The sequence below is a fragment of the Chiloscyllium plagiosum genome, unplaced genomic scaffold (genome assembly GCF_037043375.1).
Source record: "Chiloscyllium plagiosum isolate Xiang-an unplaced genomic scaffold, Cpla_swu_hap1 HiC_scaffold_43, whole genome shotgun sequence".
In the NCBI taxonomy this organism is placed as follows: Eukaryota; Metazoa; Chordata; class Chondrichthyes; order Orectolobiformes; family Hemiscylliidae; genus Chiloscyllium; species Chiloscyllium plagiosum.
In genome coordinates, this window is record NW_028270181.1 from 14,258,153 (window position 1) to 14,277,837 (window position 19,685).

Consider the following 19,685-nt stretch of genomic DNA (forward strand, 5'->3'; position numbering starts at 1 on the left):
TGTTACACAGATTGCAGTCAATTAGTTCAAAGTAAATTTCCACAAACAGCAGAGATAAATAAACTTGTAATTTGATTTTGGTAGTGTTTGAGAGACAAATCTTGTCCATGATGCCAGAAGAATTACCTTTTCTTCGCATTGTGCTAAGATCTTTTATGTTCACTAGGAAGTCAGGAAGGACTTCGGTTTAATTTATCACAAAGGATAGCAACTTCAACAAGTCAGAACTCCCTTATTTTTACATAGATTTGTGAGGCTAAGTGAAGTCTCTGCAATGGGGGTTGGACCCACAAATTTTCTCAGAAGGTGAGAATGCACATACAAAGCAGAAAGTTCCATGGAGAGTGCAGGAGGACATGCCAGGAGTAGCAGCACCAGGCAAACTAAAAAATGAGTTGTCAACCTGGTGAAGCTACCAACCAGTAAATCGCACCATTTCTTGATATCAGGTGAAGTAAATCAAATTGGTTGAAGATTGGTATCTGTAATACTGAGGACCACTGGAGAAGGCTAATGTGGATCATCCACTTGACATTTCTGGCTGAAGATTGCTGCAAATGCTTCAACCTTATCTTTGCAAATTACAAGTTTGCGTGCCAAACAGCATAAGCAGCAAGTGATAAATTGAGCTAAGTGATCCCACAACCAATGGATTAGATCTAAGCTCTGCAATCCTGTTACATTCAGTCGTGAATGGTGGTGGACAATTAAGCAACTCACTGGAAGAGGAGGCTCCACAAATAGACCCATCTCATTGATGGAAGAGCCGAGCACAGTGCAAAGATAATGTTGAAGCATTTGCAGCAATCTTCAGCCAGAAATGCCATGTGGATGATCCACATTAGCCTTCTCCAGTGGTTCTCAGTATTACAGATACCAATCTTCAACCAATTTGATTTACTTCACTTGATATCAAGAAATGGTGCGATTTACTGGATACTGTAAAGGCTATGGACGCTGACAACATTCTGGCAATAACACAGAAGACTTGTGCTTCAGAACTTGCTGCTCCCTAGCCAAGCTCTTCCAGTACAGTTGCAACATTGGCATCTACCCGACACTGTGGAAAATTTCTGAAGAATGACCTGTACGCAAAAAGCAGGACAAATCTAACCTGGCCATTTATTGCCCCATTAGTCTACTCTCGATCATCAGTAAAATGATGGAAGGTATCATTACCAGTGCTATCAAGCAGCACCTGCTCAGTAGTATCCTGCTCACTGAAACACAGTTTGGGTTTCACCAGAATCACTCAGCTCATGACCTCACTACAGCCTTGGTTCAAACATGGAGAAAAAGCTGAATTCCAGAGGTGGGGTAGAGTAGCAGCCCTTGACATCAGTGCCGCATTTGACCGAGTGTGGCATCAAGGAATCCTAATAAAACTGGAATCGGTGGGTATCAGGGAACAAATTATCTACTGGTTGGAGTCATAGCTGGCACATAGACAGATGGTTGTGGTTTTTGCAGGGCAGTCATCTCAACTGCAGGGTACCTCCAAGGAGTTCACTCAGGGCAGTGTCCTGGGCCCAACCATTTTCAGTTACTTTGTCAATGACCTTCCCTCCATCATAAGGTCAGAAGTGGGATGTTCACTGTTGATTGCACAATGTTCAGCACCATTTGCAAATCCTCACGTTGAAGGAATCCATGTTCAAATGCAATAATATCTGGACAATAAGCAGGCTTGGATTGATAAGTGGCAAGTAGCATTTGCACCACACAAATACCAGGGAATGACCATCTCCAATAATCTAATCACTGCCCTTTGACATTCAATGGTGTTACTATCACTGAATCCCCACTATCAGCATCCTTGGTGTTACCACTGACCAGAAACTCAACTGGACTACCGCATAAACATAGTGGCTACAAAAGCAAGTCAGAGGTAGGAATACTGTGGCAAGTAAGTCACCTCTTGACTCTCCAAAGGCTGTTCACCATCTGAAGGCACAGGTCAGGAGTGTAATAGAATACTACACACTTGCCTGGATGGGTGCAGCTCCAAAAATACTGAAGGAGCTGACACAATCCAGGACAAAGCAGCCCACTTGATTGGCATCACACTCACAAGTATCCATTCTCTGCACCACCAACACTGAGTAATAGCACTGCGTATAATCTACAAGATGCACTGCAGAAATTCACCAACCATCCTTAGACAGCAACTTCCAAAACCATGACCATTTAGAAGGACAAGGGCTGCAGATACTTAGGAAAAACAACTACTTGCAAGCCACTCATCATCCTGACTTGAAATATATCGCTGTTCCTTCACTGTAACTGTGTCAAAATTGTCCCTAATGGCATTGTGGGTCAACTAAAACACATGAATGCAGAGGTTCAAGAAGGCAGCTCACCACCATCTTTTCAAGGGCACCTAGGTACTGGTGATAAATGCTGGTCTAGCGGCAATGGTAATGTCTCATGCGTTGCATAGAGCAATCAGAAATCAAAGTTACTCCAGGTGATTAAATCTGAGGAAAATGAAGGAAACAAATTAATGAAAATTGAAATGTTCAAAAAGAGAAATAAGCATAGTGAGTTTTAAGAAGATTTGTAGCTCAGGTTGAGGTTCTGGCTATAGGTTTGCTTTCTGAGCTGGAAGGTTTATTTTCAGACGTTTCATCATCAGTGAGCCTCTAGATGAAGCCTAGCATATTGAAACAAGCGTATTGAAACAAGAAAAAGTGAGAAACAAGACAACTACTTTATGTGTAACTGATTGACAAGGAAACTGACTGGGCAAGTATCCAGTTCTCTATCAAAGCATTCTACTTTCAGTGTATTCTTCACAAATAGGCTTGAATGTTCTCTAACATGTGTCTGCCTTGGAATTATTGCACAAAACCTGGATATCGGTATACAGGAAGCATTCCACAGTCATCAATTTGAAGTATATCATATTTTCTATGGTTTTACTTGTTATTTTCTGTTGACTTAGATTATTTGGAAATAACACAAATTTATTGATTCTTCCAGTCATCATAAAATTCCAATTTCTTAACTTTCATTCTTCAACACTTTTCACTTTGACTTTTACTTCTCCCATCTCTCTTCTTTGCCTCCCATCCACCATGTCTTCCACTCTAATTATTGCACTCCATGTTAAAGTCTATTTCTCTTCTTTGCTTGTGTTTGGTTGCCTCATCATAATCATAAAAAATGTAGATTCTGGAATTTGGATTAAAACCAGAAGAGTATTTTCTCAATTGTGTTGAACATTGTTGTATTCTAATTAACTGCTGCGTGAACTTAACAAGAATAAACATGGTTAAATTTATCTTAAAATACAATGCATTTTTTTTTAAATGCAGCCAATTGCTTTTCATCTTTTTGTTCAATTTTTCGAATGATTGCCTGTAAATATAATTTTTATTATGAAATGATGTATTTTTGCTCAACCTTTCAGTGAAATAATAAAAATGTCTATTTGTGGTATAATATGCTTTCGAACTTTTGATTTTGCATCTGATTTTTATCATGAACACTAATATATATGGAAATCACTAATCGGATGACACTATTTTTATTTTTCCTTAATATCCTGTACTCTAAATATTTTTTCACATTAATCATGTTGTGCAATTAAGTATTGATCCTGCGTTATGTGCTTTATAATTGCTTCTTCTATTCGTTATCATGCAGGTATTTATGGACTGCATGAGTCTGATCTGGATAAGGTTTTTCGATTACCTACGACAACCTTCATTGGAGGAAATGAACCTGCAATCTCATTACGTGAAATCCTAAAACGTTTGGAGGTCAGTACTTGATTATCAATGGAATGCAGTCCAAACCAGAATTAATTTCTATTCACTAGGGCAAAAAAACAATTTGACAAGTTCAATGTGAGCCACTCTATTCTGTAGTCTGGTGGTCACCTGCAAAATTGACCATGTATCACCTTCATTATGGAACCTGAATATACTTGACTGGTGACCTTTCGGTTGACCAAGTGACTTTATTGTCTTGCCTTCCTTGTGCTTTTCTGTGACTGGCAATGCCCAAGACACAAACGAGTAAATTGTTTACCATTTCCAGGTACTTTTGGTGTTGAACTAACCAAATAACTTTAAAAATAAAATGGCTGTATCAGGTGAATCATGGCTAATTCAATTCTGACCTCAAATCCATATTCTCACCTACACCTAAGAGCCTTAAACCCTTTGCTTAACAAAGGTCTATCTGTGCCTCAAAAATGAATCATGTTCTCTGCTTCAACCACCTTTTCTGGAAGGGATTTCCAAAGACTAATGATGTTTAGTGATGGTAATACTATTGAATGTCAAGTGACAATGGGTAGATTCTCTATCACTGGAAATGGTCGCTGCCTGGTACTTGTGTGGCACAAATGTTACCTGCCACTTTTCAGCTCAACACTATTACAATGTATTCATTAAATATTCTAGCCTTGCCACATGCACTCCAAAGCTAATAAGTCCCTATTCTAATGTTTATTAACTGCTTATTATTTACACTAATGTAGATGATTTTTTTTTATTTAATTCACGTTTTTTTCAAGTGAAAACCTATTAAGATTAAATTTTTTACAACTAATTTTAGATGAAAATGTTTGTTGTATGTGATTTAATTTTCTTATTTCAATCAGAACACTTACTGCAGACACATTGGCTTGGAGTTCATGTTTATAAATGATGTGGAACAATGCCAATGGATCAGACAGAAGTTTGAAACTCCAGGTATCTTAAAATTTACTAACCAGGAGAAAAAAAGGCTATTGGCTCGGCTGGTCCGTTCAACAAGGTACAAGATATTTTAGTATTTAAAGAACATAACGAACATAATCGCTGTGTAACTTAGGCGGCATAGTGGCTGAGTGGTTAGCACTGCTGCCTCACAGCGCCAGGGATCTGAGTTTGATTCTACCCTTGGGTGACTATCTGTGTGGAGTTTGCAGATTGTCCTTGTGTCTGTGTGGGTTTCCTCCCACAGTCTAAGATATACAGATTGGGTGGACCGGCTATACTAAATTCCCCATATTGTCCAGGGATGTGCAGACTAGGTGGATTAGCCATGGGGAATGCAGGGTTACAGAGGTAAGGTGGATACGGGTGGGAAGCTCGTTGGACGGTTGGTGTAGACTCGATGGGCCGAATAGCCTACTTCCATACTGTAAGGATTCTATGTAACTACCTGCTTAAGATAGCTTTAGTTGAAGCCAGTTACGTTTTATTTGCTTTGATTTTTTACATGTATCAGTCTTTATTCAAACTTGCATCAGCAAATCCTTTCTATATAATAGAATCGTAAAATCACAGAATCCCTACAGTGAGGAAAGAGGTCTTTCAGCCCCTCAAGTCTGCACTGACCCTCCCAATCAGATCTAACCCTGCCACCCTGTCTCCATAACTTTGTATTTACTATGACAAATCACCTAGCCTGCACATCCCTGGACACTACGGGGCAATTTAGCATGGCGAGTCCACCTAATCTACACATCTTTAGACACACATAATATTTATATCACTCTGTATCTGGGGATATTGAGGTCATCAAGTGGATCTTGTATGCTTTCCTCAAATGGTGTGGTGAGATTCTCACTAGGCAGCAATGTGTTCCCAGTTGACACTCATTGTTGCTTGATAAAAGTCTCAGTAATAGCTCAACTCACTGCAGATTACAATCTAACCAAACTTCCTGTACAAAGCAGTTATAAGGGAAACTTGACATGGAAACCAGATTGGGTTCATTGTAGGTTCATTTCTGATCTCTGATGATTCTGCACATTACTGATGCATATCAGGCTGCACTGAAAGGTATTGTTACAATGGGATAGCAAGGACATTTTGTGCGCAGGGACGTGTATCCTGCTTGTCTGAATGAGGCTGCATCTCTCAATTCCCCATCTGCTGTCTTAGCAGTTATTCATACTGATTTCTTACCTTGCATGGTCTTGCCTTTTTGCACATTGCCACCTCAGCCCAAGATAACAGCTTCATAATGCTAATATTCCCACTGTGCCATTTAGCACAAAAAACAAAGCCAGGAAGCAGGGTAGACTTTGCTTAGGCAATTCCAGCACAGTAGGTCAAGGACACCTATGATACCAATCCTGGTCATGTTCAGGATGGTCAAAGTCAGGGCTCTGTCCTCATAAGGGATGAAAAGCTGAATGACGGGCAGCACATTACATATCTTGACCTTTTCTGCCCTATTGTGGGCTGTTTTCTTCCTGGAATGAGAGAGATGCTGGTATTGTAGAAGATAAATATAGGTGGAACAGCTATTACTGCTCGTGCAGGTGGTCAGGTTTCCTGGGTGGGCAGCACAGAGGGCAGGGTTAAAGGCATTGTGGGTCAGTGAGGGTGATGGTGAAGATTCTGCAGGCAATAATGTGCATGATAGACCATGTGCCCTGGTGGGAGATAGATCCAGGAGCTGAGAGAGAGTGCCAACATGCTGGCAGAGTGGCGAAAGATATTGATGTTCTTCTTTTTATGCTAGGATTTCTCCAGATAGTTGAGCCTGCTCTTGCCTGGATGGCAATCTTGTACCAGGCTGGCATTGTTTAGATAAGGCCTCCACTGCTGGTCCTAGGGAAGAGGACCACCCCTTTCAGCAGGACCCCAAGAGTATGCCCACAACGTGGGATGCTGACTTGTCCACCTGCCACATCCAGGGCAAATGTGAGGGACTATGCAGGAGTGCTCCAGACTGACAGTGCTGATTTGGGTGCACAACTGATGGTTTCTGTGCCAGGGATGCTGGCTAATTCCAAGATCTCTGGTGACTAACACGTTACTCCAAGAATGGCTGGAAATTGGACGTGATACTGACCATGAGACTGAAACGCTAATTAATGTGGGAGTTTGGAAAAATACAGTGAGAAGATTCACTTTGCCAAACTTGACATGACTTGAATTTAGATCAAAAACCAAAAGACTGAGCCTCAAATTTCTCATTTTCTTATTGGGCAATATTCCGATAAGCAGTTTGGTAGTTCAGGATGTGAATTGCTATTTCCTGTACTCAATTTTGATATTGAATTATAATCTTATGATGTTGGTGACTTTGAAGTATAAAAGCTAAATATTTATATCAAAAACAATTGAAGTGTCAATTTTAATTATGCATAAAGTTATTTACATGATGCAAAAAGTAGTATTTAGGTTAGGTAAGTGGGGAACATTTTTTTGTGTGACTTGTAGGGGCAATCTTTAATTCTGCCAAGTGGAAATAGGGAATGAGAGTTATGTCAAAATCAAGTGGCTGACTTTACTATCATTTTAATTCAGTCCTCCTGCTAGGCACCTGACTCGAGGAAGTAAAGACTCATTAATTATTGAAGTAAATGTAATTTTAAAGACATATTGAAAAGAGTGTTCATCATAGATCTTCAATTTGGTAAAATCTGGTGGTAATTACATAGAGTCTATAAAAATATACACTAAGATAGAACAAAGAACTGCAGATTCTGAAAATCTGAAACACAAACAGAAATTGCCAAAAAACCCAGTTCTGATGAAGGGTCACTGGAACTGAAACATTAACTCTGCTTTCTCTCCACAGATGTGGAGATCTGCTGAGTTTCACCAGCAATTTCTGTTTCTGTTACAAACTACAAATACTTCTGGAACCTGGATGAGCAACAATCTGTCAGAATAATGGACATTGCTGTTACATTGGCTCTCCAATCCAGCAACACCCCAATCCTCATTTCCAAATCCTGCCACACATCCCATTCCAGCCCAAGGACCAATCTCCCTGCCAGCCAGTGAGCTTTTCAAGTACAGGATTGCCCATTTGTAGGCATAGAGCTCTTAGGCAACATACTGAAGTCCCATCCTCAAAATGCGCTAGGCATCCTCCTGAAAATATTGGATGACCAGCTCAAACATATTGATCAATCGTTAAAATTACCTCTCTGCGGTTTCAAGGTTTGAAGAATTTCTTGCAAGAAAATGGTCTTCTGAGAAGCGGTTTGGTGTGGAAGGATGTGAGGTATTAATTCCGGCTTTGAAAACCATCATTGATGTATCTATTGCCAAGGAAGTGGACCATGTGATTATGGGAATGCCACACAGGTAAAACAATTGGTTTTAACGTTTTCAAAAAATATGATTTCTCAGCTTATTTTGATTCAATTTGCAGAAAGTCGAAGATGCGTGTTAGCTAACAGGAAAGCTAACAGATTTTACTCCCACCTCACTTGATGCTTATACCAATTGCAATGCTCCATATACTACCCTGGATAAGATGAATAAACTCAGCATAGACTTGGAATTGAACTTACTGGTCTGTACAGCTAACTGCTACCCTTTTTTTTAACAAAGGACATTTTTTTTAACAAAGGGACAATTTTTCCATGGAGAATAGTATAAGTCTAGCAATGAAATAATACCACAGACATTGGACAATTTCTTTTTTTTTGTAGCTCCTCTTGGGACGTTTTAGCATCAGGTTCCTCCAACTCTGCCTCTGATACAGGCAGTGTGTAACACACAATAGCTCAGATTTTGTGCCCAGAGAGTCTGTGAAGAAATTTGTTCGCTTCTTCAGGTGGCAAAACTGTCAAGGCAGTGACGCCCAGGACCAGGAAGATCAGATTTAACCTGGTCCAGAACCTTCTCCCCATGAGTAACTCTGCTAGAGCTGTCCCTGTAGTCGCATGAGGGGTGGTCCTAAAATCAAATAGGCATCTGGACAGTTTGGTATGTAGTGAAGCTATAGGCTGTTTCTTTAAGCCTGCCTTCAAACTTTGGACTGCTCTTTCTGTCAGACCATTGGATGTTAGATGGTATGTAGCTGTTCTAATATGTCGAATACCATTCAACTTTAGGAAATCTGTGACCATCATTTCCAGAAGAATCTTTCTGCTATTGTCTGATATTGTCAGTTTTGACTAAAACTATTACAGATTTTTCAGTGGCAGTACAACTGCTGGCATATCTGACAGTGGGAGGTAGTTCAATGTATTCACATTTCCTACTTAACCTCCCAGATGATGTTCTAACTTGTAAATATATGCACTTAGTATTAGAGCCCATTGCTGAATTCAGCCTGAAGCTATGAGTGGCTGTCTCTTGTCCTCTTTAAGTAAACATACCAGGGGTTTGTGGTACGCTATTATTACAAATTTACATCCATAAAGGAATTGGTGAACTTTCCAGGGTGTGCACTCTCCTGGATACTGGTCTGTGAATTATTTTACTCCAATAAGGTCTAGTCGAACTCTTTTGCTGTCTCAAGTCAGCATATTGGCAGCAATTACAATGGCTTGCAGCCAGATCCTGAAGAAAGATTTAACCGTTTGGCCGAGGCTTGGCTTTGGTTTGGGCTTTTGGTATAATCTGATCTTGAGTCCCTCTGTTCAGGATATGATCTGAGTAAGGCTATTCAATTGCTTGCTCCCCAAGCTCAGTCAACTAGCAAGAGCATCCATGTCCATTGGAATACCCTGTAACTCATATGCTCCACTTTTTACATTTTCCAATGATAAAGCCAGCTCTAGTGCTTGTTCAAAGTCCAGTTTGGGCTTCAACTAGTTGTCAAATTTGCATTGTTACATAATTAATCCTCAAATGATCTCTCAGCATCCCACTCTCGTCGCCACTGAAACAACTCCACAGAGGCCAGTATCCCATCAAGTCACTCTTTATTTACACGTGGAGAGTTCTTGACACTGATCTAGCTCCTACTCTTATATGTCAGCGAAGACTCACAGATTGCACCAGCCCCAATCAGGTAACTCATTATATGCGGGCCACCTGGCTGACATTGTTACAATGCACCACAAACTATTGTTTCAGGTAAACTTAAGTTATAATAGTTTGACTGAAGGCTCTTATGATGCAGTGGTAGTGTCTCTAGTGTTTAATAACATCTCTGAACAGGTCAGTTAGAAAATATGTATCATAGTTTGACTGATTTAAGGCACAAAATAATCATCTTCTATAGTTTGCTTTGTTCATGTTCAGATATACTGGCCAATATGCAGTAATAGCACTCAGTTCAGAGTCAGTTGAAGAGATCAAATGAAAGCTACACCATTGCATAAAAATGTAAAATTCCTGAACCAAAACTTTTCAATCGTATTTTAATTCTGTAGAAAAGTAATTATCTTGGAATAGTAATTTGTTTGTCAGTTATTTGATTTGAGGGTACAACAGTTTTGCTTATAGAAGTAACTATGGATTGGTTATACTCTTTTATTCAAATTCAATTGTTTTTGCAGATATTTTGTTACAATTTTATTGCTGATGTATGTTTTTGCTTTTTACCTCAGGGAATTTAAAAAAGTTTTAGATACATGTACACATGTGTTATCAAGATAGTTAATAACAATGAGAGTGTGCTGTTCCTTTGTTTTTAAGAACAATTCTGAAGCTTTGGGTTTGCTCTCCTGTCATTACAGTTAAATGTATTGAAATAAAATTGATTTTTATTGTACTGCAAAAACTCAGAGGAAGCCTCACTTTAAAAGTCTGATGCTACGTTTTCTAATACTTATATTTTATTTTATACATATAAAAATTTGGTGACACTTCAAACTGCATTTAAATGAGAAGAAAGGATTTTACAAAAGTGTTCTATTTTTAAAAAGATAAAAATTCTTAAGTGATAGGAAACATTTTGTAGCCTCTTGGTGAATGGCATTTTTCCTCTCCTGTTGCTCAAACTATGCAGCAATACAAGTAAGCTATTTCAATCAGGGAGTGCATGCTAACATTTTGGTTAACGTTGCCACTTCATCTTTTTAATCCCAATTTCCTAGCAGACTCCATATTCCTTATTAACTTCACAAGTTGTGACAATACTGTGGCTTTAAGAGGTATGTTTTGTCTTTTTTTTTAATGAAGAAAGGTTGAGACAGAGATGCCGAGTGTTATGTTCCAAGCCAATAAAGTAAACAGCTTGAAAGACCTTCAATGTATTTTTAAAATTTGGAACAATAGAAGCAGCATGAATGGGTGGAGTCAGGCACCCACAGAACCAGAGTTTAGTTTAGCATTCAGTCGTTACTAGGGTTTTGAAGCTGTCTCCCTGCTACAGCTAAAATGCTTGAATTCTCTTTCTGCTGCCAGAATCACACGTGAGACAGTATATTTTACTGAACTTGTCTTTGTCAAGGATTTGTTTATGGGATGTTACTATATTGGAACAGTTGTTGTTTCGTAGTTAAATAATCCACTTTATTCTGTTAAGTTTCCCAACAGATCTAAAGTTATAACAATTCCTGTTCTTTTGTTTATATTTTAACTGGGGTAAGAATAAAATGTGTTTTGCTCAAAGCTGATCAGTGTGACCAATCAAATTACATCTGGAAAACAACATCTTACACTTGCCTTTCAATGCAATAAAAGTTAGGATCTAGGCTATCTCCTTGATATATTTGCAAGAGGTTTGGTCTGGTCCATAACAAAGTGGATATTCACCTTACTATTACAGGTATTTGTCAGAAAGCTGGTCCTTTTTCTAAAAACTGTTCCTTTTCTCAAGGATAATGTGTCCTTGGTTTTTTTACAGAGGGTTGTAAAACAGCCCAGGCTCCAAATCGGCTGAAGTGGTACAGAGATGAAAAGGATATTGGGAGGCCTTTTTGTGGATATGTAAACAGATGAGACTTTAGGCCAAAGCTTTTATGTTTGAGAAGTAACCTGTGTAATGAAAGGGGAGTGGTCAGTCAGGGAAGCTGAATTCTGGTTTTAAGTCAGTTCAGCAGTGGTGTGTGTGAAGAAAGGCTACTGTAGTCAGTTGAGAATGGAACTTCTCTATCTCCTTCTGCTCTTCTAACTTCGACCTGTAAGCCTCTGTTTCAGTTTTACTGTGTGTTTAAGGGGTTTGTTTATTGGAACTGTTGTGCATTTTTGGAACAGCATAATTAAGTCTAGTTTGGATCGACTGAGTTCTGTGGGTATTCTGTATTCTATTCTTTGTGTTTCATTCCGTATTTTGTGAATACATTTTTGACTCTTTTAGAACCTGGTAATTTTCTGGGTAATTTTCACTGCACACTTACCGAAACAAATAGCAAAGTAACAGTCTGGGCTGCCTGCTAAAGAATATTTTCAGTGGTCTTCTCTAGTCCATAACATATTTAACTTTGTATCTGTGGCTTTCTTGGTATATGTGCCTGAAATTCTTTCAAGCCATTGGCGAAGTCTTTTCTGCACTTGCTTAGAATAAAATTAACCAAATTTCTCATTATGTTTCCACATGCTGTACTTCTGACTGGAGGGAAAAAATCCTTCCCAATGTATCCTGCCAATTTATTTTTATCATTTGAAATGGCATAATCATATTATGTCAACTTCCTTCAACAAGAAAAGTAACCTAATATATGTAGTCTTCCATCATAATTCAATCTCTTACTCCCCCATATCACTATGTTAAATCATAGATGGACTTTCTTTTTTCAAGTCCAGTATATCCTTTCTGTGGAAGTGTGGCTGAAATTGAATATTGTATTCCAGTTTGTACTAAGAACCCCTGCATGCAATTGAAATGTTGCTTAGATTATAAAATCTAGATGATGAGGGCAAATTGCAGAATGATTCTCTTCTATTCAGGGAAAGCTTACATTTTGAATCATCTTGGAAAAGGGTAATCCTTAAGCCACCCGATCTCAGTGACTAGGTATTAAATTTTGTTATATTTCCTCATAATTAATGGCTATTAATTTTGGGATACATTAAAAGACTGATTTAAAAATAAAGCTAAATATTTACTTTCATACTTAATAAATAATTTGAAAACCTTTCCAGAGGCCGGTTGAATGTTTTGGCCAATGTAATCCGGAAGGATTTAGAGCAAATTTTCTGCCAGTTTGATCCAAAGCTGGAAGCTTCAGAGGAGGTAAGCATAAATCTATTTTAGACACATTATAAATCAATGGGTCATGTTTGTAATTTTCAAAGCAATATTTTTATATTTTAATTTTATGATAGCATGGTACTTGCACATACTGTGATATACTGTTGGTCAAAATAAGATAAGAATCTATATTAAAAAGTACATTTTGCTGTTTAAATTTGTAAATTTTCTCATGGTTTTAAAATGCATCTGGGAAGTGTGGGCATAATTGTTTACCACGAAATTAATACATTAAGTAAACAAGTTTTTATTTTAAGTTTCACAATTAATGTTTTATAAAAATTATAAAGTTAATTTATGGTGATAAAATACCCAAGTGCAACTATCCATGTCTAGAATGCTTTCCAAATGTCAGTGAGCACTGGGTAATGGTGTTGTTGGAATGAGCTGTGCAGACAAAATAGTCCCAGAAATCAAGATACCAACAAGCAAAATTATGCATAATAAGGTTGAGGGCACATATGCTTAAATTTTATTTTATAAACACAAATGTGTGACAACAGACTTTCGCACTCAATGTTTTATTTAAATCAGATGGGATATGAATCAAAAAGTGTGATTATTTTCAGATATGCACTCCCTTTGTACATTGACCGTGCCAAATGAAAAACATTTCGTGATTCTTTTCTCAGAGGTTGTGTATTTGTAGAATTCTTTACCATAGAGGGCTGTTGAGGTTGAGTCATTAAACATATTCAAGGCTGAGATAGTCAGATTTTTAATCAGTTTGGGAATCAAGGGTTATGGGCAAAATATAGGAAAGAGGAGTAGAGGAATATCAGGTTAGCCATGATCTCGTTGAATGACAGAGGGAAATCAATGGTCTAAATGGCCTATTTCTGCTCCTATGTCTTATGGTCTTATGATATTCTTGTCAAGTTTAATAGGTTTTCATTAATGAATAAGGAAATGGGCCATGTCAATTAAAGTAGTATTCATTTTTAGATTGGTCACAGGAAAACAATGAAACCTTTACATCCTCCCCTGTTCAAAATAATCTCACAAAATTATTTAGAAACTTGTTTTAAACAGTTTTCCCAAGCATCAGTTTTAATATGGAAACCAACTGCTCTGACAGCATTTAGTATCCAAGAATTTAACACACTGTTCATATCCTAGAATGTGATATATTTGTAGCTCATATTTGATTTAGTCTGACAACTGTTTATTTAGTGATTCTCCTGTCTATATTTCAAAATATGAATAGCTGATGCACTAAATGTCCTCAGTTCTTGAATGATTATTTCGTAGGTTTTGCTTTGAAACTCTAATTTTGTAGCATTTTCCAGCACTTTGTTGCAGTTCAGTAGAGTGTGAATATTTTTCCAAGCCTCCTATTTTCTTCACTGTGATAAAATTGCTATCCAAAAATCAAAAAAAAATGAAATCTCAGCCTTAACAACAAGCTTTCAAACAAACATCTGAGGAAAAGAAAGGCTCCCTTCAGGTTTCTTTCCATGACATTGGGCAGAATTTTGGCAAAAGGAATGGTGGGTAGGTGAACTTAATCAAGGCAGAAGCAAAAAAAATCAGATTATCGCCATGGAGATGAACTTGGCAAGTAAGCTCTCCCTCTTCAGGTGGCAGGTTGACGATCTTGCCAGTTAGTGGTAAGAGGCATATCTGCATGCTTTTATATCTCATTAGTTCCACAACTTGATTGAATTAACCCTGCTGTCGCAATTAATATCCACTCAATTGAGTAAACACAGCATTTCAGAAACTTAACAGCACAAAGCAGATGCATACCTGGTGAGTTGCACTTCTTCATCCACCTTGGGTTAAGTACTTGGCTGCTTCATCCTTATTGCAAGCCGGTTTTAAACAATGCTTAAAGTCACTCATATGCCATTTCTCCAAATGGAGCTTTTCAAGTGGTCCCAGACATTCCGATTCCCCGGATCATCTCCAAATCCAACTGTCACACAACAAATGGAGCAGTTTATAGTCTACCAGGTGGTGATTCCTCCCTAGTAAATGAATAGGAATGCCTGGGAAGTATGAACGATTGTCAGCTGAGACGGTCCTATAGAGCTTATTATGCATGTGATGGTGAGGTTCATTCAGTGATAGCAATAAAATGTGTGAAATCCCTATGAGTGTGAGTTTGTAGTGTGAAGATGGTGGAACTTATTCTTGCAGAGTGCAGGAGATTGTTTATCCTGTTCTTGCATTGCGTCCTGCTTCTTAGATTTTTACTTGAGGCACTGGCCCCTGGTAAAATCTAGGCTCTGGCCACCCAGGATTGATGGTAGGACTTTTCTCACCCATCAGTGAGAAAGAGACCACCTTTCTGGCCCTGATGACCTGGAGTAGAATGTTCAGTGAGGAGTCTATGAAGTTGGGAGCCAGTTTCTGGCACCTTGCAGTCATCTCCAGGTTTTGGATGGTGACGAGGGCATGATGGTCAAAGGCCTTCAGGGTGTTATTTTAGCTCTTGACTTTTGCAGTGAGTGAAGGCGTGCCTGGCTGACCTTCAGATATGGTGCCAGAAACTTTGAATCCAGAAGGTGCACATGGTTGGCCAGTTAAGTTGGCATGAAGCGAGCTAAAAAGGAAATGATTCTATGGGCCAATCTCATTTGCCGACTGCCATACTTTAACTTTGAAATGGAAAATTCCAGCCAGTACTTCTTATAAACTAAAAGGTATTCAGTTAATTAATGACAAGTAATCATACACTGGCAATGTCAAACATGGTTAATTTATTGATTTGTCATAAGATTCAGGATATGACCACATGGTCAATTCAAGGTGCTTAAAATGTCAGGCCAATATTTGCTTTGACTTTCTGGCTTCCATTGAATCTTGGATTTGTTTTCTGAATTCATTCTTTTGTTGGGGATAACACTAGTGATTCTAAATGCCAAAATTATTTGCATTTTTCTGAAGTTTATTTAAGAGAAAACAAGGAATTAAGAGTAATTATGCCAATATGAGGAATTACAAGCAAACTCCATAATGTATCATTTAGGGATCAGGAGATGTTAAGTATCATCTGGGGGTTTACCATGAAAGGATCAACCGAACAAATAACAAACACATTACCATGTCACTTATGGCAAATCCATCACACCTTGAAGCAGTGAATCCAGTCGTACAAGGAAAAACCAAAGCAGTGCAGTTCTACCGTGGGGACACCAAAGGCAAAACGGTAAGGGCAAACCAATTCTTGTAAAACCTTATAAACAGTTTATATTTATGCTAACTTTTATTAATTCTAAACTACTTAATCTGTGTTCAATAGGTCATCAGAGCATGTTGAAATAAAAAAGTTGAGTCAAACTGAACCCCTAATATTCAACAACTTGTGTTTGTAAAGAATAGGCCATTTTAAAGAACAAGATTTAATTTTTATGAAGGTGACTAAAGTAGTAGAAATGAAGTAGTAAAATGTTATGCATAACATTTAAGTGGACTTCTGCAAGGCATCGAATGATGTTCCACATAAGGTTCTGTTCTTTGTTGATTATTAAAATATTTTCTTCCCTATGCAGTGTTGTAGTGCAATTCTCATTGAACTAGGGCTGTCAACCAGTGCACTTCAGTCGAAATGAAATGCAGCCGTCAAAATTTAAAATGTGGCCTATTCAATCAGAATAGAGATAGCATGTGAATATTTTGAGCAGTGGGTAGAAACAAAGGCAGCAGCTTTCAGCAAAAATACTGCTGGTCAATTCATAGAAGTCGCCTTTGGTTCTTGACACCACTTTTAACTATTTATTATTTGGATACAAATAAAGTAATCAGGCTTAGCAATTGATGTTTGTTAGGTTTTTCAGATAATTGGTGATGTAAGGTATATTTGAAATCAGAACCAAAAACACTGAAAGTGCTGGAAAAACTCAGCAGGTCTGGCAGCATCTGTGGAGAGAAATCAGAATTAACATTTTGGTCCGGTGGCCCTCCTTCAGAACTAACAGTAGCTAGGAAAAGGTTGATATTTAAGCAGAAGACTGGATAGGATCAAGGGTGGGCTGAGAGTAAAAGATAGGTGAAGGTAAAGCTCAAAGAGAGAGAGAAAAATAGTTGGACAGACAAAGGACTAGTGAAAGGTCATTTTGGGGAATGAATAGCTGCTTTCAACCAGAAGGATGTGGATGCTTTGGAGAGAGTACAGAAAACATTTACCAGAATGTTGCCTGGTATGGAGCATTTTAGCTATGAAGATAGCTGTGTTAGACTGGGTTTGTTTTCACTGGAACGCAGGAGGTTGAGGGGCAAGTAACAGAAGTTTATAAGATTGTGAATGGCATGGATAGAGTGGAAAATATTAGGCTTTTTTGCCAGGGTGGAGGGGTCAATTACTAGGGACACAGGTTCAAAGTGCAGGGGGTCGAAGTTTAAAAGAGATGTGTGAGGCAAGTTTTCACACAAAGGGTGATGAGTGTCTGGAATGCACTATCAGAGGAGATGATGAAAGCAAACACAATAACAGCATACAAAAGCTTCTGGATGAATACATGAATAGGAAGGGAACAGAGGGATATGGAACCGATAAGTGACGATAGTTTTAGTATGGAAGAACAAAATGTATCAGCGCAGGCTTGCTCGGCCGAAGGGCCTGTTCCTGTCAGGTGTTTTTTTTTGTTCCATTTTTAAGGGGGCTATTAGCTGACAGTGGGTTGTATGTGGTGGCAGTGGGTTGAACTTGATATTATGTTCAGAAGGCCGCAGAGTTCCCAAGCGGATTGCAGAACACCTATGTTCTGAACTTAAAACAGACCCTGCCACGTCAGCTCTCCACCATGTTCCGTGGCCAACGTCTCTGTCTCAGGCTTCCTGCAATGCTCCAGTGAAGCTTGACACAAGCTGGAAGAACAGTAACTTCATTTTCCGCTTGGAAACTTTGCAGCTTTCAGGACTTAATGTCAAGTTCAACAATTTTAGGGCTTGAGGTCATGTCCTTACCCCAACTCCCACACACCAGGCCTTGTCATCACATCCATTGCAACCGCACACAATCCATTGTGAGCTACTAATAGCCCCTATTAGCAGCTATTCATTCCCCCACAACAACCTTTAACTACTTCTTTGCCTGTCCAAGTTTTTATCTCTCTTTGGGCTTAATCACCACCTATTGTTTACACTCCCCTCCCCCATCTCCATCTTCTGCATTAATATCAATCTTTTTCTCACTATAATCAGTTCTGAAGAAATGTCACTTATCCTGAAACATTAACTTTGATTTCTGTCCGTAGCTGCTGCCAGACCTGCTGAGTTTTTCCACCAATTTCTGTTTTTGTTTTTGCTTATTATTGCCAGCATCCACAGTTCTTCCGTCTTTTGTTGAAACTGAACTCAAGAATAGATCGAGTGGATGAGACCTAAGTGGCTCTAGAAAAGGCAAGATAGTATTTTTAGGCTACACCAGCCAAAAGTATAGTTAGAAATAGTTTTTAACCTGAATTGTATGGTTTGGTGTTCAACAAGAATTTTAGGTTTTTATAACTTGGATTGTATGTACCTTAAAAACAATGTATGAGAAGCTACTTTATCAGGTTTGGACTTATTCTTCACCAGGGTTTTATAGTTATAAATAAAAGTATAAGTTTTACTGTGTAAAAGGCTTAAAAAGTGAAATGGGTTAACTCAGAAAAAACATTTTTTTTTAATTTCAAGGTTATGTCCATCCTTCTACATGGTGATGCTGCTTTTGCAGGGCAGGGTATTGTGTATGAGACAATTCATCTCAGTGACCTCCCATCCTATACTACACATGGTACTATCCATGTAGTTGTTAATAATCAGGTAAGAAAACATACATCTGAGCTAACATGAATTTGTCAAATGTATTAGGAAATTGCTAAATTATTTCTGATCAGTGAAATTAATCTGATACAATTGTTAATCTTGGAAATCAAATGCTGTTGCAGATTGGATTTACTACAGATCCTCGCATGGCGCGCTCATCTCCATACCCAACAGATGTTGCACGTGTCGTGAATGCGCCTATCTTTCATGTAAATAGTGATGACCCAGAAGCAGTGATATATGTCTGTAAAGTAGCTGCAGAGTGGAGGAACACATTCAATAAGGATGTTGTAGTTGATCTGGTAATTGTTATATATTACATTGAAGTTACGGACATAATTCCATGTATATTTAGACAAACTATATTGTACAATTTCATCGATCGTTAAATAGATTTAGCTTTTTTTTCCTCATTTTACTGGAATGATATGGTTCAGAATAATTTGTAGACTGATAGCTGTTTACAGTATAGAAGGTGGCTATTCAACCCATGATGCCTGTGCTTGTAAAGAAAAATCTGATTAGTTTAATCTCATTTACCAGCTCTTGATCCGTAGTTCTAAAGGCTATGATAACACAAATTAATATCTAATTCTTAAAGTTTACGAGTTTATGACTCAACCACACTTTAAGGTGTTGAATTCTAGACTCTATACCTCTGGGTAACAAAAATTCTCCTCAACTTTCCTCTTAGCCTTATGCTTCTTACCTTCATTCAATGCTCAAGGTTATTACCCCTCTACTCATGAAAAACGTGCTTTCCTATCCACCTTATCTGTGCCCTTCACTGTCTTATAAATCTCAATCCGTGGCCTCTAAATCTTGGTTGCTTCAAGGAAAGAAGCCCAGCCTATCCAATCTTTCCTCTCACGTTAGATCCTCCACCCAGGTAGCATCCTGTTTTTTTTTTAGATTACTTACAGTGTGGAAACAGGCCCTTCGGCCCAACAAGTCCACACCGACCCGCCAAAGCGTAACCCACCCAGACCCATTCTCCTACATTTACCCCTTCTCCTAACACTACGGGCAATTCAGCATGGCCAATTCACCTAACCTGCACATTTTTTTTGGACTGTGGGAGGAAACCGGAACAC

At 38.5% G+C, this 19,685-nt stretch overlaps 1 protein-coding gene across 4 annotated transcripts in view; it reads left to right on the forward strand.

Annotated features, from left to right (window-relative positions):
• The window catches only part of LOC122541876 (2-oxoglutarate dehydrogenase-like, mitochondrial), a 102,947-nt gene that overhangs the window by 38,018 nt on the left and 45,244 nt on the right, over positions 1-19,685 (forward strand). For all 4 annotated transcript variants that reach the window (XM_043679035.2, XM_087982526.1, XM_043679033.2 and 1 more), the window contains 7 exons: positions 3,649-3,764; positions 4,613-4,767; positions 7,902-8,048; positions 12,729-12,819; positions 15,812-15,991; positions 18,460-18,588; positions 18,714-18,893. In XM_043679035.2, the coding sequence (XP_043534970.2) occupies positions 3,649-3,764; positions 4,613-4,767; positions 7,902-8,048; positions 12,729-12,819; positions 15,812-15,991; positions 18,460-18,588; positions 18,714-18,893 (998 nt within the window). The remainder of the gene's footprint in view (positions 1-3,648; positions 3,765-4,612; positions 4,768-7,901; positions 8,049-12,728; positions 12,820-15,811; positions 15,992-18,459; positions 18,589-18,713; positions 18,894-19,685) is intronic.